This window comes from Scomber japonicus, chromosome 20 (assembly GCF_027409825.1).
Source record: "Scomber japonicus isolate fScoJap1 chromosome 20, fScoJap1.pri, whole genome shotgun sequence".
Classification (NCBI taxonomy): domain Eukaryota; kingdom Metazoa; phylum Chordata; class Actinopteri; order Scombriformes; family Scombridae; genus Scomber; species Scomber japonicus.
Window position 1 is genome coordinate 7,384,184 of NC_070597.1, and position 25,151 is coordinate 7,409,334.

At 37.4% G+C, this 25,151-nt stretch overlaps 3 protein-coding genes across 3 annotated transcripts; 2 read left to right on the forward strand and 1 right to left on the reverse strand.

Moving 5' to 3' along the window:
- The first annotated feature begins 5,465 nt into the window (after positions 1-5,465).
- gch2 (GTP cyclohydrolase 2) lies at positions 5,466-9,618 on the forward strand. Its single transcript, XM_053341174.1, has 6 exons — positions 5,466-5,894; positions 6,630-6,739; positions 7,488-7,543; positions 8,086-8,117; positions 8,254-8,338; positions 8,779-9,618. Exons 1-6 carry the CDS (start codon positions 5,603-5,605, stop codon positions 8,903-8,905), a joined length of 702 nt encoding a protein of 233 aa, XP_053197149.1. The 5' UTR covers positions 5,466-5,602; the 3' UTR covers positions 8,906-9,618.
- Positions 9,619-10,867: 1,249 nt separating this feature from the next.
- cript (cysteine-rich PDZ-binding protein) lies at positions 10,868-15,203 on the reverse strand. Its single transcript, XM_053341375.1, has 5 exons — positions 15,076-15,203; positions 14,805-14,870; positions 14,009-14,063; positions 13,571-13,674; positions 10,868-11,275 (listed from the first exon to the last, which is right to left on the reverse strand). The coding sequence occupies exons 1-5, from the start codon at positions 15,089-15,091 to the stop codon at positions 11,211-11,213; spliced, it is 306 nt and encodes a 101-aa protein (XP_053197350.1). The 5' UTR covers positions 15,092-15,203; the 3' UTR covers positions 10,868-11,210.
- Positions 15,204-15,942: 739 nt separating this feature from the next.
- pigf (phosphatidylinositol glycan anchor biosynthesis, class F) lies at positions 15,943-20,095 on the forward strand. The gene is made up of 5 exons (XM_053341428.1): positions 15,943-16,303; positions 17,233-17,324; positions 18,370-18,486; positions 18,765-18,873; positions 19,668-20,095. The coding sequence occupies exons 1-5, from the start codon at positions 16,076-16,078 to the stop codon at positions 19,779-19,781; spliced, it is 660 nt and encodes a 219-aa protein (XP_053197403.1). The 5' UTR covers positions 15,943-16,075; the 3' UTR covers positions 19,782-20,095.
- The last annotated feature ends 5,056 nt before the right edge of the window (positions 20,096-25,151 follow it).

A 25,151-nucleotide genomic window follows, 5' to 3' on the forward strand; every position in this document is an offset into this window, starting at 1 on the left:
AGGAGGTTACATCTGAAGTCAGACCTTTAACATTTTGCTCATTTTTTAAATATTTAACATGTTACTGAATACATATATTGCTGTTTTTAATTATTTGAAATCATTATGTTTTTATATTTTGTAAATAAATCATGACTTGGGCTTATGTGGAGCACACATGGGCTTAAATGGAGTCACAGTACCAATTAAACCCACTTTATTCATCAAATATCTTTATTTTATATTCCAAAAATCTACATGACCTAATGAATACATTTTCAAATGAGAGATAAATGTTGCTTTATAAGAAATGATCTCCCTTATAAATCATGTCAGTATCCATGAAAAACAGCTGAACTTAGATTTTGGTGCTTAATGGGAACATTTACCCTAACAGCTGAAAACATTAGTTAGAAAATTAGAAAAGTAATCAAATGTAATAAGTAACATTACTTTGATTAAATAATTGAACTAGTTACATTACTTATTACATTTTAAATAGGGTAACTAGTAATCTGTATCCTATTATATTTCCAAAGTAACCTTCCCAACTCTAACTATCAGAATCTGTCACCTGTAGTGTTAAAAGAAATACTCACATTCTTTATTTAATTAAAGATATCTGATATAGGCCTATTAAATACATTTAACATTTAATGTATCACAGCATGATTTTCTTTTGCTTCTTTTTTACTTCTTCTTTTTCACTTGTCATTAAGTATTTTTATTTTGTGGTTTTGATACTTGTCTGGAAATAAAGGATCTGAGTATTTCTTCCATCACAAATAGATGATGGGGTAACCAGTTTCATGTCCTTCTGCGTCTTTGCTTTCATTTTTCTTCTTTTTAAAAGCAGAAGTGAATCAAACAAAAAGCAGTAATTGCTTTGCTGATGAGAGATAAAAGAGACTTTTCTAATACCACATATCACTTTGATCACAAAAGATATGTGGGTGGTTAATTTCTCCTTTTTAAAGTCACCCAACATTTAATTTGATTGATTTATTGATTTATGGTTTTATTTGCTGTATATTTTGAACAGGTTGTATATAATGTATGAACATAAAGCAGCGTCATGTTTCCCTTTTTTTAATCATTCATCATGTTCACAAACAGTTTCATATACATAATCATATTGGCTAATAAAGATGACTGATTGTGATTGCTGACTGTTTGTCTCCATCTAGTGGTTGAATTTTATTATCTGGTGACAGAAATTGTTTGGTTTTTTTTGTGCTTAACATGTTCATTTTCCTCTGAGCTGAGTAAAGTTTAACCAGCAGTTCAATCTGAGTTACACATTTACAGACATGTGAAACTCTGATAGCAAGAAAAGATTTGTTTACATTCTTGTTTTTGTTGGCTTTGTGAAGCATTTTGTAACATTTAAAAACATACTGTATGAATAGAAGTTTATTATTATTAAAATATTGTTTTTACTTTTGCTCCCAAACAAACTGGTTGTAATTACATTCTTTGGCTTAAGAAAAAAATAAATATTATCTCACTGTTGAGCATTTTTGCATCACTGTATGAGAGATTTATTAAAAGGCAGGATGAAATTTGTGCTTATCAAGTAGCTGTTATTAAGATCCTCAGACTTTACTGTCAATGACTTAAATAGTGATATCTTCAGCAGACAGTAACTCTGCACTGGACTGAAACATTCATTGACTCCATATTTTATTTGTATTTATATTTCCTCTCCCATTAATCATCTCACCACCCCTTACATTTATCTGCTGACCCTTTAGAGGGGCCCCACCCCTAGGTTGGGAACCACTGGACTAAACTAGCTAACTGTATATGAAGTAGTATAAACTAGCTAACTGTATTTAAAGTAGTGTAAACTAGCTAACTGTATTTAAAGTAGTGTAAACTAGCTAACTGTATTTAAAGTAGTATAAACTAGCTAACTGTATTTAAAGTAGTATAAACTAGCTAACTGTATATAAAGTAGTGTAAACTAGCTAACTGTATAAAGTAGTATAAACTAGCTAACTGTATATAAAGTAGTATAAACTAGCTAACTGTATATAAAGTAGTGTAAACTAGCTAACTGTATAAAGTAGTATAAACTAGCTAACTGTATATAAAGTAGTATAAACTAGTTAACTGTATATAAAGTAGTATAAACTAGCTAACTGTATATAAAGTAGTGTAAACTAGCTAACTATATAAAGTAGTATAAACTAGCTAACTGTATTTAAAGTAGTGTAAACTAGCTAACTATATAAAGTAGTATAAACTAGCTAACTGTATATAAAGTAGTGTAAACTAGCTAACTGTATTTAAAGTAGTGTAAACTAGCTAACTGTATATAAAGTAGTGTAAACTAGCTAACTGTATACTCTGAAGACTCTCACATAGTCCTGAGAAGATAAAGGAAAATCATTTAAATCATCTGTGTGGATCTTTTTAGAATAAAACATAAAATTCTTCAGTTGAGGGGAAAGCCCAGAATAGAAACAGGGGTACAAACTGTTGTGTTCTGGTGACTGAAGGGGGGAAAAGTAAAGGACATTACATGTATGCATGTGAGAATGTCTGTCTGCTTTCTTTTTCCAGGATCTGTGAAAACACATGCAGCCTGATTCCAAGAAACTGCAAGACTCGTGTCATCAGCTAAAGCCCATTATTCAAACATACCCTGATTGTTTCAAGCTACCGACATCATATTTTGTGCATTTCCTAATTAAAGCACCCTCTCTCCAGTGGTATGATTATTATTATGGCAAACTTTGTCATACATGGAATATGTGTGTTTGAAATATAGGTATGAAATCATTTTTTTCCACTTTCAATACATCATAAATCAGGCATTTAGATTTCTTTCAGCACATGCACCTAGCTGCTAAGAAAGTACTATAACATAAGTGTTATCAAAATTTAAAAGATCTCATTTGAGTTAGTTTTTTTGTGAAGATGTAACGCTCCAAATTTTTTAGCAAGCCATAACTTGGCAAATGTGCAACTGTGGGCTATTTTGTAAGTTAAAGACATTGAATAGTGCAGAACAATCCCTGAAAATTTCAAAAGTAACGACTAATGAATAAACTTTTTTTCCCCAGTTTTTTTCAGACCATGATTAATTTTTAAAGCCTACATATCTCAGAAACAAAAGAAGAATCAAGTGGAAAATTTTGCACACCAGTTGTTGGGTACAATGACATTATTTACATCAAAAACCTATTGATTTGATTTGGAATTAAATATTTTTAGTTTCTAGTTCATCTAGTTCAATAAAAATATCCTCTTTTATGTCATGACGGAGTAGCAAAGCATTTGAAAACCTTTTATATTTGGTGAACTGAAACGCAGTCCAAACTACAGATTGTCAATGAATATGGGCCCTACATTATAATGTATTTAACATTACAGCTGTAACCTTTAAAACTGAGGAAATCCCAGTTGACTGCGTAGAGTTAAGGATCAAGAGAATGAATTTACGGTGAGAGCTTCCCTTTACACCAATTTGTGAACTGTAAATTACCATAGTGGTCACACATCACATTCATGAAGACAGAAAGACAGAAAGGCATAATGGAGGTTAAGGATGTTAGCGGTGTCATGAGCCTAGCAGCATAATCGACCTAGTTTGATGACAATTTTGTTATGACTGTTTGCATCACCGTGGTCAACACACTGTTTGTGTGTCGACCTTTTAAACTGAGTGTACTGACTCTACAACTTCAGTCCAGTGGATTATTCATTTTGACTCATTATTTACATATTGTACTTTCTGATGACGCTGAAACTTGGTATCCTCTTTTTGTGCCAAACTCTGCAATTATTCATGTATAAGTGTGCATTTTTTCTTACTTTTTCCACAAGGTCCATAAAATAGTTTTACAGTGTTATAATGGTAAAGACAAGAAGAAAATGCTCACATTATTGATAGATGCATACAAAATATTGTATGTAGGTCATATTGTATGTAGGGGGCCCTCCCCATGATGCACTGGGCCCCTCTCTCCTCCTCCCTCTCTCTCTCTCTATCCATCCCGGAGTTGTCTTTCTGGTTCTGCTTTCTGGTCTTACAGGTAATCTGGGCCTGTAGACGTCCGGATGACGGATTCCAGTCCCGGACCATCTGGCTCCATTGTTGATTTTCATTGCACTTCTCTCCTCTATCCTTCCTCTCTCTCCTCTCTACTCCAACCGGTCAAGGCAGATGTTCTCCCACTTCTGAGTCTGGTTCTGAGGGTTCTTCCTGTTAAAAGGGAGTTTTTTTCTTGCCACTGTTGCTCATGTGGGAATGTTGGGTCTCTTTAAAGTTAAAACCTGAAGAGGTTGGTTTAGAACCTGCTCTATGTGGAAAGTGCCTTGAGATGACTTTGTTGTGATTTGGCGCTATACAAATAAAGATTGATTGATTGATGATATATAATTAATATAAATCTTAATAGAACTAATAAACAGTATGTCAGTCTGTTGTTATTTTGTACTGTCCTTATATTTGGACAAATTTTATTTTAATGCTTTGGCAACATTGTTCTCAAAACATTCATGCCAATCAAGCCAAATTAAATGAACTGAAATTAATTAATTAGCTTAAAATCTGCACAGATTTCTCAAGTCTTGTTAGGGATTGGCGCCACATGACTTCATCCAAGTTTCTAATTGAATTGATTATTTGATCAACAGAAAATTAATTGGAAATTTTGATTGATGGAAAGGGACTGGTGGACAATTTGAACTGTTTTGGTCATTTATTAACCAAACGTGCTAAACATGCTGTGGTTGCAGTTTCTCAATTGTGTTGATTTTCTTTTTGTCTCTAAATTATAACACTTTTGACTTTGGTCAGACAAAACCAGCAATTTAAAGATGACACTTTGGGCTCTGAGAAACTGAGATTAGCTTTTTTTTCATTATTGAGAGTGAGGGCAGGCACCGTTTGCAGATGTGTCTTCTTGAATGCAGGTTTGAAATACAGACACTCAAAGACGTCATAAAACTAATTTGTTCAAACACAGACCTCTAGTTTATTTATGGAGAAATTTAGCCTATGGGAATATCCGGTGCAAACCCACACAGCAGTTATACCAGCATGTCTGCTTCAAGGACCTCACTTGAGTAAATGTGCATTTTAAGACTTCTGGTGTTCCTCTCATCTTACCCCCCACATCTAGTGCATTATTGTATATCTACAGTATATTTTCACTTATTGTTTAGTGCTTATCAGATAATTTATTGATATATGGCTTACACAGTTGTAAGATTGGATTTACATGAGTTCATTTTAAAAGAAGGGCAAAATGCACATCATATGATCACTGTAAAGTCATGAGTCTTTGTAAGAAAGCAGTCTGTAAACGATTCTAGTAAACTAACCAATGAGAACTAATGCGTGATTGAGGCTGTGAGTGTCAAGTGATGAGAGATGCAGAAAATTGGGTTACATGCCCCGCCCGGATTAGAGGGGGGGGGGGGGTTGCTCTATGATGACCCTGCTGACGAAACTAAATGTTTTGACGTAGGCAGCAACTTGACGAATGGGAAACTGATGCACGCCGTCTAAAGCCTTTATAAGCGAGGGGAGCACCGGCAGCAGGAGTAGCAGACCCTCAGGACATCTCCCGTCTCTTCTCCACTGAGCACCATCCCCACGTCCTCCGACATGAACGGCCACTGCAACGGAAAGGTCCACGACAGCGTGGAGGAGTTCCACAACAAAAACGGCTTCAGCGACCTCATCATAGACAGCAAAAAGTCTGCCGGGCACCGCAAGCATGAGACGTCCCGCAAAGAAGCAGAAGACAAGTCCCGCTTACCTGCGCTGGAGGCGGCGTACACCAGCATCCTGCGGGAGCTCGGCGAGGACACGGACCGGCAGGGGCTGCTGCGCACCCCGCTGCGCGCTGCCAAAGCCATGCAGTTCCTTACCAAGGGCTACCATGAGACCATCGATGGTGAGTCAACAGGTTGCTCTGAGAGGATACTCTCTGCAGTCATTAATGGGCTATGATTGCTGTTACTGGATAAAGTCATTAGGTCATTTGCTATTTTTTTTTTTTTTTAACAATGAGGATAGCCCAATGGGAGGATTAGGGTCATATGGGCTTAGTTTAATTCTTGACATTTTTAATTGCAATTATGATTTTGATATATTGTGGTCGTTATGCATTTTAATAATGCTTCCCCCCCCCCTCAAAATATACCTTTACTTTGGATTATGCAGATGGCCACTACTACCACTATTATTATTAAGACATGTTTTCTAAATTCAGCTGGTCAAATCTGACAAATCTGTTTGCTACTTCAGCACCACGGACAGCACCATGCATTTATCAATACACAGCACAGTCAGACTACTGATATTTCGGAGTCATGGTTGGAGCCACTGATTCGAACTTGCCAAACTTACAATATTAAGAAAGTTGTAATTGTTGATGACCAGAAAGTGTGAGTCGACATTTCTAGCTGCAACATTTAGTCCATTCATCCATTATTCACTGAAATAAAGATCATCTGCAACTATTTTGATATTTTTATGGTTTAAAAGTCTTTAGTAGAAGTAGTAGCTGTAGTAGTAGATGAACCAATGTCTTTATCTTTGTACATTTCCTTTTTATTTCTGATTCATGCTTAAATCTTCTGATTCACTGAATGTCTTTAATTGTGTATGTTTGTGCTCCTACCCCCAGACATCCTGAATAATGCCATATTTGATGAAGACCATGAAGAGATGGTGATTGTGAAGGACATAGACATGTTTTCACTGTGTGAACATCACTTGGTGCCCTTTTTTGGCAAGGTAAGTCTGTATATATGCAAGTACATTAATCTAATAGGAGTTTAAAGCTGTAGTGCAAGACTTTTACATATAGATGAACCTCCAGTTACATTCAAGCTCTTGCCAAATGCGTTTGCACTAAGCTTATCACCACCAGATAAATCTTGCTGTATTTTACAGTAGACAGTGTTTTTATGTCTAGTGTCTGTGGTGAATTTCCCTTGCTGGCTGGATGAATGCATACTGTACATGCCATGGGAAAACCATGCACACCAGAGACTAAACAATTCAATCTAGAAGTTCTTCTAGACTTTCCAAATGTTATTGGACCAAATGGATCAAATTCTGACAGTGGAATGAGTCATTGTGATCCTAAAAACAATTTATCCACCATTTTACAGCCGCAATAGTAGCAATGAAGTAGGCTACAAAGGAGGCTATGATGTAAGCATGTGTCTACAGTGTTTTTATAATCACTCTCCCTGCCAGAGTGGAGAGACAAAAGTTGTGCACTGTAGCTTTAAGACAATACAAGTAGAGGGTTACTGGGTTGAAAGCACAAAATATAAATCAATCTGAAATACAAATAACTGATCTGAAACATTGTGCAAGTGTGCATATATTTTTCCTCTGTGTTTTTGCTTGTGAGCTGATGTGTGTGTTTTTAAGCATGTATAGGCTCAGCACTGTATTGCTAACATTTACCAGCCTTTGCCTTTTTGCTCTCATTATGTGACCTCTGCTCTCACTGGCTGTCATCTCTTTCCAGGTCCACATCGGGTATATTCCCAACAAAAAAGTGGTGGGACTAAGCAAGCTGGCAAGGTAACAAAGCACACACACACACACACATACACTGTACCCTCATGCTGTCACTGTGGCTGTATGTTTCTAGTGTTAGTGCCGGCTGGCTGCGTTCTTCTGTTATCTCAGTGCATTGACCTGGAGGCTTAGAGCCTAAGCCCACTGGCCATCATCTAGTCCCCTCATCTAGCACACTCACAGACACAAGTCTAAACTCTATCCGCTCTCGAGCCATGAGAAAATCCCTTCGGACCTGTGGGAATCGACAGTTATCATCACAGCCTCTGTCAGCCAGTCTGTCTCCTTAGCTCCCTTTACTACATTTATCACATCATCTCTAAATACACAAACCCAGAATAACAGAAAAGTTGCTGACTTTTTAGACAAACTCACTGTCGTTGAATCTTGTGTGAGATTCTGAGAATTCTGTTGGGTGAATCATTCACAGATGAAGGGTCTGTATATTTGGATCAGGGTCAGGGACTGATGGCCGTCTGTGTTTATTGAAAGACTAATCATTATTACGTTTGATCTTTAATCAGCTTGTGTTCTGTTTTCTGTAGGATTGTGGAGATCTACAGTCGAAGGCTTCAAGGTACAAAATCATTTGTGCAATACTGAACAGCTTTACACATAATCATAGCACTTTTCATTAGTTTGATGCAAGAACTTGAATAAAATATGCTATTATCTGTTCACATATGTCAAATAATATAGTTTGTTTCTTCCAGTTCAAGAACGTCTGACCAAGCAGATTGCCATGGGAATATCAGAGGCTCTGCAGCCAAAAGGTGTAGCTGTGGTTATTGAAGCAGCGTAAGTACACAATCACACATCATCTTAACACTTAAAAGGGAAATATGAAAATGCAGTGTTTCCTAAAAGGTTAAGTTCACAATTTTTTAAGTCTCAAATGAACATTAAAACAGGTTTTGCTCATTGTAATCTTTCCTCCTACTAATACTGGCCATTACAAAACATCCACATGTACTTACAGTGTAAGTGTAAGTGATGGGGGACAACACCCACAGTCCTTGTTTTGTGTAAAAATGTATTTAAAAGTCTGAAGCTAATATGAGACTTCAGCAGTCTGAATTAGTCAAATCAAGTAGATATATCCTCCGCAGTTGGCCTAAGATTTCCTGTTTTTGTTTCCCTAGTTAGACAGACTTGGAAAATGCGAACATAACATTTAAGCACGTCCTTAAGGTCACACAAAGCACGAACCAAATGTGTGTGTGTCTGTGTGTTTGCAGGCACATGTGTATGGTCATGCGCGGCGTCCAGAAGATGAACAGCCGCACAGTGACGAGCACCATGCTGGGAGTTTACCTAGAAGACCCAAAAACCCGGGAGGAGTTTCTGACCCTTTCACGGAATTAACAAGTGTTAAAAACCATTCACTCCCGAGCCTCTGTATACAGTAGTGCACAGAAAGCTCTAGACTAACAGTAGATCCGCATCTGACTTTAGTTTACAAAAAAAACATAATAGGAAAGCTGATGTGTGATGTATGATCCGAGCCAACTCTGGAGCTCACCTCAAAACACTGAAGCCTGAAATATTTCAGTCCTGCTGCTGAAATCCATCATTTGAAATCACTGTGAACGCAACAGGAAACATTAAAAAGGTGCCTTTGATAGATATTTTACAGTCTTACATGGCAATATTGTTGTTATTAAGTCTGAAATGAGTGCAATGTTGTAATGTGACAGTACCTTCCTCTACTATGTTCCTGGGAATTTCCTCGGTGCTTGGTGCAAAGTGGGACTCTTACGCCTTTCCTTGCTTTTATTGTTGTATTTCGTATCCACTGATTGTACGAATTTAACAAATTGCCATTTATAAATACCTTTATAAAGACTTTGTAATATATATAAATGACATTTCTAAGATACAAATTAAATGATTATTAATCTGTAGTCCAAAGAGTATAATAGATGGAAGTGCTGACTAGATTTTTGGTTTTATCAATGATGACTGTAGCATGTGTTTTGAAGATTCTTTGCCTAAATAAAATGCGGCAAGCATTATGAAAACTGTCAAATTGTCCTTTGTGTATGTCGATAAGAGGTTAACAACCCAGGCTGTTAGTATATTGAACAGTAACAGATAAATTGTCATATCCATAATATGGATATATGGCTAAGCAGATTTTAAACATGTCTAGTGTTCACATGAATAAAATGACAAAATTAAGTATGATCAAAACATTCTGTGTGTATACTAAATATGTAATGTACACGGTCCCAAAATGCACTACATGAAGCAAAGATAAGGAGCTACTCACAGCTCCAAACAATAGATTGTGGATTGTGATGAGACAGCTCCATAAAAGCTTTAAAAAAATAGGTCAGCTGATTTTATTGGCTGATATTGGTCTATCACAGACATACTGGTATTAGTGTATATGCTGTTCAATGTACATCAATCTTAATTCAAGTGTTTTTTTTAACTAACTAACATCAGTATCAGTCAAGCCTACTTTAAATGTCTTATTTTTTTGGACCAACATCCCGAAACCCAAAGAACACAGTTTACTATCATGTATGACAACGAAAAGCATTCAACTAGAGCTGCAGCCATTAGTCGATCAAATGATTAGTCATCAGTCACACATCTTCAGTACATTGAGGATTCTGTGTTGTAATAATATTAATTATAATAATGATAATAATAACAACAATAAGTATAAACTGGGATATTATGTAATATTGAATTGATGGCCCTGAATGCACCACTACACAGAATAACTGGACCCCAAGTGCAGTGATATAACAAGAAAACCAGAGGGTTGAGAATATCATAAACCTGCTATTTCATTTATAACCAAAGCAGATTGTTGTATTTGGTTATTTTAGATGATTTTCCTAAAACAGGCCATCCTGCTACACTGGCGTCATCTGACTCATTCCCTACATCCAAACATTCCCTTTATTAACTGCATCAGCTGGAGACAGATGCTGTTTCTGCACTGTGGTACGACTCCATAAATCAATAATGAGACATAAAAGCAAGTGCGCACATGAGGCTGAAGGCCTGAGGGAGAGCAAGGCCTTTAAATATCACAGGAGGAGTCTGTCGTCACATAGACTATGAACTATAACCTACATCTCTGACAGCACTGGGGGTCAACACTTGACAGTGCCACATGTAGGTCCTAAATATAATTATATCAGAGTAAACCAATTACTTCAGGCATACAGAACAATTGTGGGTATGTTGTGCGTAAGAGGCTAAAATTATATCCGTTCCTTATGATCTCATATTGAATGCTTTAATTCACTCAAAATAAAATGCAACACTTGATATATTACACACAAAAAACATTTTTCTTAAAAAAAAAAAAGCAAAAAATCAACGTAATGAATTTAAAATTAACACAAAATCTAGAAGCTTCAGGTTAAGAAACGAGTAATTATTGGTGGAGTATTTGGAGTTAACAGTGCTTGCCTGTGTATGGCCACGGTAATAGTTCCAGTGGCGTTGAATATTATTTTACAATAAGAGGATGAAGCCATCTCCAGATCTCTTCTTTCACTGAGGTGTGAGGACTAACGGTAAAGAGTTACAGTTGTCTATCACAGGACACTGTGGGAAAATGTGACAAGATGACAAATATACACCTCAATCCCATCCTTACATCAGTTCTTCTGTCGTTCAACTGTTCTCTCTGATCTGCAAACTGTCACACAGACGTCTGCTTGTAGTTCTTGGTGTCCAGAACTTTCTTTCCACACATTGCACAGATTCCTGGAAAAAAAAGAAGAAGCAATGAGCCGATTGGGTAACACTTTACTCGAAGGTATCGTCATAAGAGTGACATAACACTGCACTCATGACTGTTACATGACTGTTACATGACACAGTCATGAATGTGTCATAAACGTGACACACATCCACATACAACATTGTAGATTATTTATTTTTTGCTGTTCCAGAAAAGTGTTTTTTATTCAAGTATGAACAGCAGGAAAATGAGCAGAAAGTTGTGTAAAAATGAACAAGCCTGCACAAATTGATGTTAATATTAAATAATGTTTCACTGTAATGCAGTTAATTGCAAATTGGTATCAAAACTATGAACTTATAATGACAAAGTAACTTTGAAAAAAATGCATTGATATTCACAGTGATATATTGCAGTTTAAACACCGTTCACTTTGCCTGAATATTTCATGTTCTGTACTTTATTTACTCCTCTCTACTCTTTTTAAAAAGGAGCTTACTGAATATGTCTGTTCATCCTACACAGAGAATGTAGCATTTTGTATGGACTGTAAAGTTAATTTTGAGCTATTGTTATTAAACTTGACTTACACAATAGAAAGTTTAACAGCATGCTGACTGATTTTAATGCAGTTTGGAAATAATTGAAACCTATGGATGTCTGGAAAAATGTATTAAAATTTTAAAAACTCATCAGCATGGTTTACAAAATGGTCAGTTGTTGCGTAACATATACATTATTTACAAAAAAACCCCATGCTAATTATATACGGTCAGGTCCTTTAACCTTGTCTCTGCAGTGTATGAACTGGAGCTGGTGCTTAAGCTTTTAACTGTTATGAGTTATACTGCATCACTGTGTCTTTAACGTGGTTTCTGTTTTAACTCCCCTATCATGAAGTCCACATCTGGACAATTGAACACTCAACTCCTCCAGCTGTTTTCAGCGGCACACTGGATTTGTGGAATGTGCAGTTTGTTGGACTCCCTATAAATCATTTTTGCTGACCTAATTTAAATGTGGCAATTACACACTGCACTTAGACCTGCACCTCATGTATCTATACCGATCATTGTGTGCCAACTTCAGCTTTATCTGGCCTAATTTCTGCAGTTGACACAATCTAACCTGTTATCTGCATTTCATCATCCACTTTAAATATTAGACACTGGTGTATACAAACAAATCTCTGAAGTAACTGAACTTTCTTAATCCTCACTGTATATCTTTTGTTTATTTATACGTGGCTATTACTCACTGTTGTTCACTGGTATATAGAGCTGCAACGACTAGTTTAAATAACGGATTAGTCAGCTGACAGAAAATTAATCATGAACTATTTTGATAAATTGATTAATTGCTTCTTAACAGCTTCTTAAAAGTGAATATTTTCTTCTCTGTTCGTAAACTGAATATCTTTGTGTTGGTCAGATATTTTAGGTTGTATCTTGGGCTTTGGAAAACACTTAATTTTCACATTTCTAAAACACACCAAACAACTAATCTTATTGATTAATTAATAAAAATAAGCAACAGATTAATTGATGATGAAAATAATAATTAGTTGCAACTCTACTGATATTTAAGAGTTAGTTCATCCAAAATACAAAAAACTTATTTTCTCAGTGGTATCAAGCCCCTAACACTGAAATACTGTAGTTTCATTGACATCGTTTTAAGGAAACAATGTCTTTGTTTAATTTTTATTTAAACTATTTTCTACAGTGCCTGCTAACGGCGAGTTGTGTTGAGAAACTGGGACACTGAAATCTTAGAGACACATACCTCAAAACGTGGCCTAATTAAACCACAATTATAGTTTATGTGAATATTATTTGGTTTCATTAGTCTTCTGTGATAATAAACTGACTATCTTTAGGTTGTAGACTGTGAGATGGGACAAAACAAGACATTTTAGGTTGCATCTGGGACTTTAGAAAATGGTCATTGACATTTTTCACCAAACAAATAACTGATTAATTGAGAAAATAATTCACAGATTGATTAATAATCACTAGTTGAAACCCTAGATGACAGACATTTTCAGATGGCATTCTTGGTGGAGAAATTGTGTCAAGTCATCCCTAGAGAAAGACAATGGGTTTATCACACATCATTTCTTTCATCTGTGTTTTTAAAAGATGAAAACTAATTTTCCCTGAGACTTAGGGTCACAGCATTCTGCAGAAAGACCAAAAGAAACTCAGAAAAGAAAAAAAAAAAACACTGAGAACTGAAACCTTGTGCAACGTAAGCTCATCAGGATTTTGGCTCATTAAAAGGATTTAGAATCTTGTCCAAGGAGACTGAGTCCATACCCTTCTTGTAGGCGCAGCCCTGGCAGTAATGTGACCCCGACTGATGAACTGAGCTCTTGCAGATCCTACAGGTAGCAAAGCCCGTCTTGCTGTAAGGGTCAAACCTGTGAGGGAGATGCATTAGAGATGTTTTACAGCAGCACAGCTCAAGGGAATACATTAATATGCTGAATGCTAATGTGCAACCATAAGAGAGAGTGGATAAAAGCTACTTTTTCCTGACCTCATGTAGCGAAAGCAGAGATGAAAATGTTAATATTAGCTCACAAACAAGGTATTAAGTCCCATGATATAACACGTAGATTAGGGCAGGGCAATACGAACAAAATCTTTTTCAATAACGTCTCATTCTATATCTTATATCGAAATATCTTAAAAACTCGACATACCGCCCAGCCCCAACTTGGATTTAGAGTCGTTCTTTGCCGAGCTACTCACCTGGCTTTCTTTGAAGTCAGCATCTTGTTCTCATTTAGCTTGCGTCCACCGCTCTCTGAGATAAAGATGCAGAAAGAACGCCATAAAAAACATCATCATAATATTAACATTACATTACAATATGTCACATAAAAACACTTGAAGAAACAGAAATAGTTTGAAAGACATGTATGTCAGTGATGGGGACCAAAATCCAAAATGTTTCCACAGTTAGTTTGTATTAAAAGAATAAGAAAAAGAATAACTATTTATTCTATTATCTTGGACACATCCACAGGACTCGTGGGAATGCTGGGTCTCTATAACTTAAATTTAAGTGTTTGGTCTAGACCTACTCTATGTGAAACATGCCTTGAGATTACTTTTGTTGTTAATTGGCGCTATATAAATGAAGATTGATTGATTTGAAGTGTAACACAGACTCAAATAAATACATTTGTATTCAACTCAGGGGCGATTCTAGGATCAGACCTTTAGGGGGGCTCAGCTCCTAATGAGAATCTGACATACAATGCCCGGCAACCAAACCCCCTGCTAAACTACTAATTTCAGTGGATAATTTAAATCACTACAAGACATATTAATACATAATAGTGTGGTGTGCTATAGTGTATAATAATAATGGTCCAGAATAAACAATCACAGATTTCTACAGAGAGGACCCTAAAATAGTTAATGAACTCTGAAGGAAAGACAATATTAATGACAGAACTATCCAAAGTACATTAAATCATTTGAACCTGTAGCATAAGTGTTTATCCCATCTCTAAAAGAAAAACATTGCCACTCAGTTGACCTGTTGTATTTCGTGCTCCATCCTTCCAGGTGTCAGGGGTGATGACTTTTCCGAGCTTCTTCTCGCCTGTAACACACAAATAGTCAACCAATATTAGTTTACTGATGTTTAATGTTGTGTATTTGCTTCATAGGAAACCACACTTCAGACTAACACTTAGTACGGAGCACAGAAACACAACATAAGGCTAACGTAGCAGTCTTCGCTAAAATTATAATAAAAAAGGGTCATGATTTGGAGATAGAGAGCATCTAAGTAGTATCATACTTACACTTCTCACAAACCATCTTTCCCTCTTTTAGCCCGTTGTAAACTGGGCTTTTAGACGGCAAGTCAAAACAAATTTAACAAGCTAAATGTTAGCCTGCTAGGTCAATGTTTGTAAACTTCCGGTTGTTTCCTTCCTCTTGCTCCAACACGCACGGATTTTGATTGGTCAAACCACGACAATCTCACATTTGATTGGCTATGACTTCTGTCCGTTAGAGAAGGTCCCAGTAAAACGTCCAATTGCCTTCTGTGATTGGTTAACGCGATGGCTTTGTTTTTGTCATGTAAGGGTCACATTTTTGGTGAATGCACATACTGGTATTTATTTATTTTTAATATTTGGTGGCATTAACTCTAGGTTCTGGGAATTGTTTTGCTAGTTACTCTACATTTGTGTGGCTTATATCAGAAATATTATGGTGTTACCCTCTCCCGGTGAGAAGTTTATAGGCATCCTTTTATTTAAGAATTGAACTGGCATAAAAACTGGTTATAAATATTGGTAATACATTAATAAATACATTATAAATTATTATAAAAGTAAACTAGTGATCTCTTCTTCCGTTTTGTTTCAGCTCAGCTTGCGTTTGCGATATTAGACTTTTATTATGAAGGCCAAACGGAAGCTGTTTACGCTCCATGTTTACGGAAGAAAGGTCGCCGCTTAAGATCTCGCGAGAGTGACAGTTTTAACCCAAACCATAATCGTTCCCTACGCCAAACGAAGTGTTTTTTTGTGCCTAAACCTAATCAGGATCATAACCACCGCGTTGTCACATAATAAAACATAATTATTTTTGTACAATACATACACTGAAGAAACAACTTGTGCAAATCTCGCGAGAGTTTCGCAAATCCAGGCAAACAACCTACACACGGTTGTCATTCATGGGAAGCTCCGCTCCATGCAGCCGGTCTTAATTTAATATTTTAAAGCCTTTATTTGTTTGTTTGTTTGTTTTTGTCATACTCTTGTGTAGTAGACGGATAAAGTCACCATCATGTGGGACCATGAAATCAGAGCCATGGCGTCCACTCACGCTATCATCGCCGCCTCGGTGTTCATGGCCACCGTCCTACCTGCCGTGGTCATGCCTGGCTTCTCGGTGTACGGAGCTCACCTGCTGTGGATCTACTCGGTGTCCGCTGCGGTGACCGCGGTCAGTGTCGCCGTCTTCTGGCTGCTCGGCATCACACCGCCCACCAAGAAGCACACTGTGGGATACAAGGTGAGCTAAAGCAATGTGTGGAGGTGTCTGAGGGGGACAAGCTGCTAGACAATTCAATATAAATACATTTATTGAAGTACTGTACTCAAGTAGCCTGCACGTGTGAGGTACTTTGACTTTACTTGAGTATTTAGATTTGCGGCTGAAAATACAGATGAAGAGTTGACACAGTGGATAGTAGCTATATAACAAGCTTCTAAAATACAGCAGATTGTTAAAGATGAAACCAGTGGACGTCTTACAAAAAGCAGTGTGTAGTCAGGGTCACATTTCACATGTCTTTGAGGTCTTAACAGCTCAACCAAATAGTGATTTTTCCCTCTAAACTTCTCACATGGTTTCATTTCAATAAATTTTCAAGTGATCCAATATTTCAAAAATCGAAGATTAGAAAATAGTCTAAAAACTGAAAACAGATCTGCGTATCAGAACTACTTCTTTCCTCTCCCATTAATCATCTCACCACCCCTCACATTTATCTGCTGACCCTTTGGAGGGGCCCCACCCCTAGGTTGGGAACCACTGGACTAAACTATCTAACTGTATATAAAGTAGTTTAGCTCCACCTCCAGCAGCTTCAACAGCAACATGCTGCTCTAACACTGATGCTTCACTATTAATAATCTAATGATGTCATATAATAGTATATCAACTTTACTGTAATACTTGATTTTTAAAAATCGATATGGCCCAGACACACCCAGCAGAGACCTGCTCTCTACTAGTTTTTATTTTATAGAAATAAAAGAAATAGAAATTAAAGGTGAATTGTAGTAAATACTTAATGTTTTGGCTTTGAACCAGGACAATTTCTCAACAAAAGGAACGTTTCCTAGTTTAAGAAATGTCATCATATCTAGCTATAAAAGGCTTCATTTGTTAGTCTTCACTTGTTGTTTTTAACATCATTATTCACTTTCTCTCTGCAGCTGTCCAAGCTGGTTCGTTCCTGTCTCTACTTCTTCCTGTCGTGCCTGTTCTTCCACACTGTGCTGGTTCTCTACGGAGCTCCACTGATCGAGTGAGTAGCTGGTGTTGCTCTTGAGCTGTACTCATGTGTGTACTTTACAGAAACAGAATAATGAGTGACAAACCTTCAATAGTATCACCTGTTACACAAAATAAACACATGAACCACTGCTTGCACTGTGCATTCATCAGTAATATTGAAAGTGGCTACATAAATTTGCACATCCTGATACACATTTTTTCATCTTTGTTAGGTTTTACACAATTTAACTGGTCAGTTATTATTATCACAGCCATTTTTATAATTCTTTGCTGCATCGACAAAGATTCTACTACAAAATGAGACAAGACTTTATTGATACCCAGAGGGGGAATTTACATTTTGCAGCAGTGTAGGAAACAAGGTAACAGAACAGCAAGTCAAGTAAATGAAATTCAATCCATTACAAACATTATACACATAACAGTATTAGGCACCATGACCTGACTGTGGGTGGTAAAAATACAAAAGTTGTCCAACATAAGTCCAGAAGTAATGGTTCTGGTAGACAAAGATATTATATATGTTTGTATGTTTGTATGTATGTATGTATGTATGTATGTATGTATGTATGTATGTATGTATAGGTGAAGTAAAGGATATAAAACAAATGTAAAATGCTGTAGTGTTACCTACATACTCTATACTGTATGGATTATCAGTCAAAAGTCTGGACACACTCCCCCCACTCATTTCAATGAGAAAGTTTGTCCAGACTACACACGCACACACACACGCACACGCACACGCACACACACATACATACATACATACATACATACATACATACATACATACATATTCACCAGATGGAGGATTTGAGATTCATTTATAATGATAATTCAAATCATTTGTAGTCACTTTATGCTACTCACAAAGACAAATATTACAAAGAGATTAATAAGTAGTATAAGTCATAAGCTGAGGAAAGATGCTGCTCTGTAGTCTGTTGTATAGTTGTATATGTAAAACTTTGCACTGCTCTAAAGCGATACAGTGCTTTTTAACCGCAGTGTTATTTGGTGCTTTGAGCCTCTGTTTTTCTGTGTTTTGCCAGATTTGCCTTAGAAACTTTCTCCTTAGCTGTGCTGCTGACCTCTCTAACCACACTGAGATGTCTCTGTGTGCTCGGCCCCAACGTCCAGGCTTGGATACGAGTGTTCAGTCGCCACGGGTAAGCCTGAAATCGCTTTTTCTGTTCTATAGTGGAGAAACTTTAATGACTGGAGGAGCAAAGAAGAACCCCTCTCAAGCAGTTGATGGGTGTCTTAATGTACATGGACAGACAAGAGTATCATGGTTGTAGGCTTATCTTAGAATAATCTGTGTTCAATATTACAGATGTAAGAAGAGGCTGATGATTTGCTGTTTTATTCAATCTAAAAAAAAGTCTCTTTAAGTGTCTATACATTGAATGTAACTGTTCTCGCTTTGCTTCATCTTTGTTTCCAGAGCCATGTCTGTGTGGGACACCTGTCTACAGATTACAGTGGCCTGCACATTGGTAGGGGCCTGGCTCGGAGCCTTCCCTATACCTCTGGACTGGGACAGGCCTTGGCAGGTCAGCACACACTGGAAATTCCCCACGAGGGTTTTTTTATCCTCATAATGTGACAGCAGTACAAGCACAATGTATTAATGAGTACAGACAGCTCTATTTTGTGGTCATTCATGCCACTTGGTCAGAGCCCCACAGAGGAGTCACAAGATAAATGTGAGGGGTTGGGAGATGATGAAGAGAAAAGTAGAGACACTTTGTTGCTCCAAGTTCTTGGTTAGACTTTTTTTGGGGTCTTAATAAATCTTTTTTTTAAATGTGCACATAGACAGAGCTTTGTTTTCAGGTTAAAATGTTTAAAAGTGTGTCTCTAATAACTTGTTGTACCTTTTGCACAAGCTTGAAACAGTAATAGGAGTTTTGAATGTCTTTTTACTTACTGCACAGTCTCCACTAAAAGTATTAAACACAATCTATAAAGAGTGAACTTGCCCAGGCTTTACATTTCAACTCTTTTACTATTGTATCCATTAATTTATTTAATTATTTAGATTTTTTTGACAAAAAGAGAGAAAAGATTAGAATTATAACTCTGATGGGAGCACTTCATAAAATGACTGGAGGAGATGAAAATTAGATGTAGACTGTGGTAATTGGGGCATAACTCTAGATAATGCTGTATTTTTTTCTTTTAGAAGTTCCTCTTTAAATGAACTGAACTTTAAAATGAGACAGACATGTTCTCGTGGGTGAAATAAAAGATGTCTCATAGTTTAGTTCCTTTTGTTCCATCAGAGTGATGGTGAAGTGTTTAATCATAGTTTGATCACCAGACTTACTTGTCTCACTTCTTCTAGGTTTGGCCTGTTTCCTGCAGCCTGGGCGGTATGATTGGCTTCCTGACGGGGCTCGTTGCTGCTCCGGCGTGGATCCACTATCATCGTAAACAGCTTACCTACAAGTGCAAGTGATGGACAGATGTGTATATATCTATGTGTGTGCATTTGAATGTGACCAAGAGTGTGTTTCTTGTATTCCTTTGACTTTTTTTCACATTATTTATTAGGAACGTTCGCTCCATTTTCTGCCTGTAGGAAAAAAGTTTTTTTTTATTAATGAAGGCTGAATATGTTCCTGAAGATTTCTGACATCAATAAAAGGATTACTTCTGTAACACTGTGCACTTTTTGGGGGGCGATTATAGCAGAGATTTCCTCAGTGTCAGTAATTTGTTTTTGAGAGAATGAATAAAAAAAAAGGCTCAAGCCTGTAGGTGGAGCTGTTGGATCACCATTCGTATATGTGTGTGTGGCAACTGTGTGTGTGTGTGTGTGTACAGGCAGGCGAGAGAGTTTAAATAAAAAGAAGAAATTGAGCCTCACACTCATTTGCAAAGTAATACAAAGTAATCAGTATTATGGTTGGGTGGTCATTTATTGAGCTACTCAGTGGGGAAAGTTAGAAAGTTTAAGACAAAGTGTAAACTTACTACAAAGTGTTCTTCTATTCTGGCACACACACACACACGCACACACACACACACACACTGCTCTGCTGCACCTGAAGCTGACTACTGATGAATACTGTTCCTTTTTAAACAATCATTAATCTTGCTCCAAATCTATTTCAACACGCTCCTCCCTCTCCAGCTCCCTTTCTCATTCCACCTTTTCATGTCCTCAGGCAACCATGTTGATTTACTCTCATTTTAGGGACATTAATTTTCCTCCTTTCATGCCGCCCACATCTCTTGTTCTCCATCCCAGCCAGTAACCACAGTGAAAGTTACATTTTCTGCATTGCAGTGTCAAATAGTTGTTGTTTACGGGCAGAATAGAGACATGTAGTACAGCGCTTTGCTTTATTATATTCAAGAAAAAAGCTAAATATGGGGTAAAAACATGGAATTGAGTCATCTCTGCAATGTGAAATTTGTTGTCTGGTGTTATTGGCATTGTTGGACAGTTTGAGTGTGACTGTGCCATGTTACTGGGAGGTTCAGTGGAGAGTAGAGTTTCATCCAGCAGTGACTGACAGAGGAATCAGACAAAGACAAGGCAAGGCAAGGCAGTTTTATTTATATAGCGCATTTCATACACAATGACAACTCAATGTGCTTTACATAAAACAAACATTTAACAGTAAGAATTGGAAATAAATGTGGAGATGACTCTCAGTGCTGCAGTCTGAACTGATCTGAGACCAGCTCCACTGTCACACACACACACAGTCAAGTCCATCATCATCCCTGTGTGTTCCTCTGGATCTGACAGAGTATCATCAGTGTATCTGGACTGCTTTGCTACTGCTCTGTCCTTCAACACAGTCTCTGCAAACACACCGAGACTCCTCCACTCAACCACCTCCTCCATCCTCCTCCTGGACCTGAGTCTGGAATTTGGACCATCTGGATCATCTTCAGCAAGGGGTCTGTTTAGAAAGACCTCCTGCCTTTCTACTTTCAATCATGTGACCATCTGTAGGCTATCTGTTGAAACCGGAGTGACACTGCAGATTATTACAGAATCACTTTGCACTACATCTATTAGTTTACAGGATTTATAATATGGCATCTGAATTTACTTTAAAATGACTTAGTTTGTAGGAAATCAGCCACTGTGACTGATATATAAATGTAATTAATTAGATCAATACTAAAGCATCATTGTGTAAGCAGCATGTTACTGTTGTAGCTGCTGGGGGTGGAGCTACTTTGTATACAGTTAGCTAGTTTAGATGTCTAGCTGTCCGGATGAGGAAGGAAGTGATTTTGTTTTTTTGGTGTGAGGGAGTCTTGTGTCATTAAAATGAGTCCATCTGTTTTCTGCAGTATGTGACATGATGTGTACAGTAGTGGTCATATTTATCATTATTTACAGACAGCACAGTTCATTGGTGCTGTCGTAGTGTTCAGACCACATCTTGGATTCTGTAGTGAAAATGTTTTATCCTCCTGGAGCCGCTTAAAATTGACTAAAACCCAAATATAGCCATTTAAATTGTCTTGTGTAATTGTGATCAACAGTACAGTGCCCCCTGCTGGAATCATATGCAAATATAAGAAAAAGCTGATCTCATATTTATTACTTCGATCTATTAATCATTAATATTCATGTCTTAAAGCAGACACAGACATTAATTTGTGTGAAGTCATGGTGATGTTTCGTATCATTTATCAGAGGACAAATAGTTTGGCTTCTTGCACAACAGACATTTTCAGCGCTGTAATAAACCATACACTGTGCTTGTTTATTTACTGGAAACTGATATGTGACGATGAATTAAATATCGGTGAAAGCAGGACCAGTATTATTTAAAAGTCTTATTATATTAAGATCTTATTTGTTCTGTACAGTTGGGTAGCCTATATGTAGTGTCCACGTCTGAAGAGCTGCTCAACAGCATTTTCAGCCCCTGAAGCATTTTGTGGTAATAGTTTGGGTCTGCTGTGCTCAGCTGCTCCCTCCTCTCCTCTCCTCTCCTCTCTCCTCTTCTCTACTGCCTCATCATCTATCTGCCTCTCCATCTTCTCCAGGATCTCTAACCTTTTGGTGTCATTGGTTGCTCACTGCTGAGCCCTGATCTCTGCCAAATCTTCAATGAACCTGTGTCTGCACAGAGGAAGGAGCATTACACTGACCAATGAGGGAGAATTCAATGACTGTGTGGACACTGTGGATTTTGGCAGTCATCATTTACTCTGAAAGCACATTTGAAGGAGATCTTTTAATAGTCAGTATGAACAGGAGGAATGGTTACAGCAGAGGAAAACCACTTTCACTGTTCCTATGGATACCTTACTGTTGATTTAAGACGGATTTGAAAAGCTATGAACCTGTCGTTGCCCTGGAGGAAAAAGAGAAAAGAGGGAAAAATCACATTTTCAAAAACGATAGAGAATTATAAAGCCTTTTACAGAACTTACACTTTCAACACCAATCAGCACACCTTTTTCATGCTTCAATCTCTCCATCTCTCAATTTGACCTCACGTTGTTATCTCCATTACCCTTGATCTCCATGCTTTTTCTATTTTCCACCTTGGCTCAGTTATTACATTATTACTTGTGGAGAGAACAGAAGAAGTAGCAAGTTGGGCCCTTGGAGAGCAAAGGATGTGATCGAGTTGATTTCATTCTGACCCAAGCTAAAACTCACCCTGCCATCACCTCTGGGCCTTTTTGTAGTGTGATTGTATATTTTTAGAGGAGCTAAGATGATTCATACATGTCACATCTGGTGGTTTTCAAATGAGGTGTTCTTATGGGCGTAATCGATGTACTCTGTGGACAGAAATCTGGATGGAGTTGCTTTGTTCGTGTCTTCAATTCCACTTGTGTTTGTTTCATCTGCGAGACAAGCACAAGACCATTTGCTCTCTCGCAGTACGCACACACAAAAGCTGCTGCTCCACAAATTGCTCTCCTCATTCAATCTCAGAGAACTTTATTTATTCATTATTTGTTCTCAGGCTGTGCTATTGAGGCAGAGCATTGTGAGGAGAAGTAATTTGTCACTCCCCACACCTCCTCTCTCCCCTGTCTCTCCCGCAAGGCGGTTGTAGCCAGAGCTGTTTTGTTTCTGCATTGTTCCTCCATTGTAGTAGAAACAGACATAAGGTACTCTGAGTTAACATTCAATGTCGACTCTCTGTAGTTTCACCCAAAATTAAACCTGCCCTTTTAAACAATAGTATTGACTCAAATGACTGATGATTAACATCCAACTCTGCAGCTCTAAACGACTTTAAAGGTTGCGCTTACTCGTTTTGATTTTACAGCCTGCAAATCTGATGTAAGGTTCAGTCTCACAACTCTTAATATCTCCATCTGTAGCAAGCAACCATTTGCAAGGTGGTTCGCAAACCCACCAGAGGTCCCTAAGCCAAAAGGTGAATAATCCATTTTGACTATAATTCCACCCATAGGTAACACAATGTAGGAATGTATAACTACTTTGTCTGTGGATTTCATACACTTTCTGTTATATATCATATATCAGATGGGCTCTATGGTCTAATTTGTGTCAGTTTAGAGATTCTTGATGTGAAAAAAGTTGCTGTGCTGGCTTACTGTACGCTATCCAGCACCACACTGCAGACTCACAAATGAAGAATCTTTCTGCAGAAGAAATTGAGGAAACAAGCTAAAGAGACAGGTATTTTTCTCAGGAGTGGGTGGAAATATACCCAAGTGAAAAGCAGTGTGAATACTGGAGTTGGATTTGTCTGATGCAACACAATGCCAAATGAATGCTAATGTTGCTCTGCGTCAAGTTGATGTGAAAGTAGTTTGCAAACAGGTCAACTAGAAACATTTTATAAGCCAGGGTATGTATGGTGTTGGCTATCAGTTTGTTCTGCTGTTTCTCTGCCCCTATAGAGACGGAGACCTGGTTAATGCAGCTTTACAATTAAAGGAAAAAACACATTTTGGATATTTGTATCTTAGTCTACAAGTAGGGACAGTGGTTAGCCTAAAGTAAAACATTGATTTACCATTTTTATTTTTTGTGACTTACAATAGCATAGCATTTAGAAATAGACAGCTTATCTCAAAACACACACCTTCCTTAATTTCTCATTCAGAGCACAGAAACAAGAGGATAAACTGAAACACAGTCAGACAAAATGAAAAACAAATTATACTGAGATAGACAGAAAAGGATAGCTCCCAAATCAGTGTCTTCAATGATTCATCCTTTTGCATCTACATTTATTTCATGTAACTATATTCCTCACTCACTTCTGTCATAATTAAACATCCTTTATTACATTTTTCCATATGGAACTTTCCTTACACTAACACCTAATCTTGATGAGGAAGATCTTCAGGTACCTCCTAGTTCCAATTGTTCGTGCTGCCCTTCAATCATTAATGAAAAACAGACAGTAGCTCACAAAATATATAAATAAAATATAAAGTTGTGGACAGAATGTACTCTGCAAGCCTGTGGCGTTCACAATATAACTGTGGATCTTGTCCACAAGGTGTGTGTGACCTCATCTCTGCCTGCGCACAATTTAATATTTCTCTTTTAATGTTTAGTGTGGATCAAACAATCCTGCCCATGTTTAAAGAAAGACGGTGTAGGATTTTAAATTGTCTAACTTCAAATTTTGATTTAAATTCGACTTTTTTTTTTTCTTCTGGTGACTCACACTCTCAATATAAGTCTTCCTCTCACACAAACACACATCTGCCCCCTTGTGGCCAAACGAATGCATCTTTAAAGCTGCAACTTCTCTGTTTTTGCTCACACAATGCTATTATAGTGTCATTTTTTCAGTGAAAAAGCTCTGAAAACCCACTGTGTGTTACCTGCTCAACACCAAGAGGCAAA

What these genes read in the sequence shown, in the direction of transcription:
- gch2 (XM_053341174.1), top strand. Translation starts at nt 5,603, where the DNA reads ATGAACGGCCACTGCAACGGAAAGGTCCACGACAGCGTGGAGGAGTTC. An exon ending in GGACTAAGCAAGCTGGCAAG is followed by an intron (nt 7,544 to 8,085) that starts GTAACAAAGCAC and finishes TGTTTTCTGTAG; the next exon opens with GATTGTGGAGATCTACAGTC. An exon ending in GCTGTGGTTATTGAAGCAGC is followed by an intron (nt 8,339 to 8,778) that starts GTAAGTACACAA and finishes GTGTGTTTGCAG; the next exon opens with GCACATGTGTATGGTCATGC.
- cript (XM_053341375.1), bottom strand. An exon ending in TGGAGCACGAAATACAACAG is followed by an intron (nt 14,064 to 14,804) that starts GTCAACTGAGTG and finishes TCTTTATCTCAG; the next exon opens with AGAGCGGTGGACGCAAGCTA. An exon ending in GGGCTGCGCCTACAAGAAGG is followed by an intron (nt 11,276 to 13,570) that starts GTATGGACTCAG and finishes TTTTTTTTCCAG; the next exon opens with GAATCTGTGCAATGTGTGGA.
- pigf (XM_053341428.1), top strand. Translation starts at nt 16,076, where the DNA reads ATGTGGGACCATGAAATCAGAGCCATGGCGTCCACTCACGCTATCATC. An exon ending in TACGGAGCTCCACTGATCGA is followed by an intron (nt 17,325 to 18,369) that starts GTGAGTAGCTGG and finishes GTGTTTTGCCAG; the next exon opens with ATTTGCCTTAGAAACTTTCT. An exon ending in ACTGGGACAGGCCTTGGCAG is followed by an intron (nt 18,874 to 19,667) that starts GTCAGCACACAC and finishes CACTTCTTCTAG; the next exon opens with GTTTGGCCTGTTTCCTGCAG.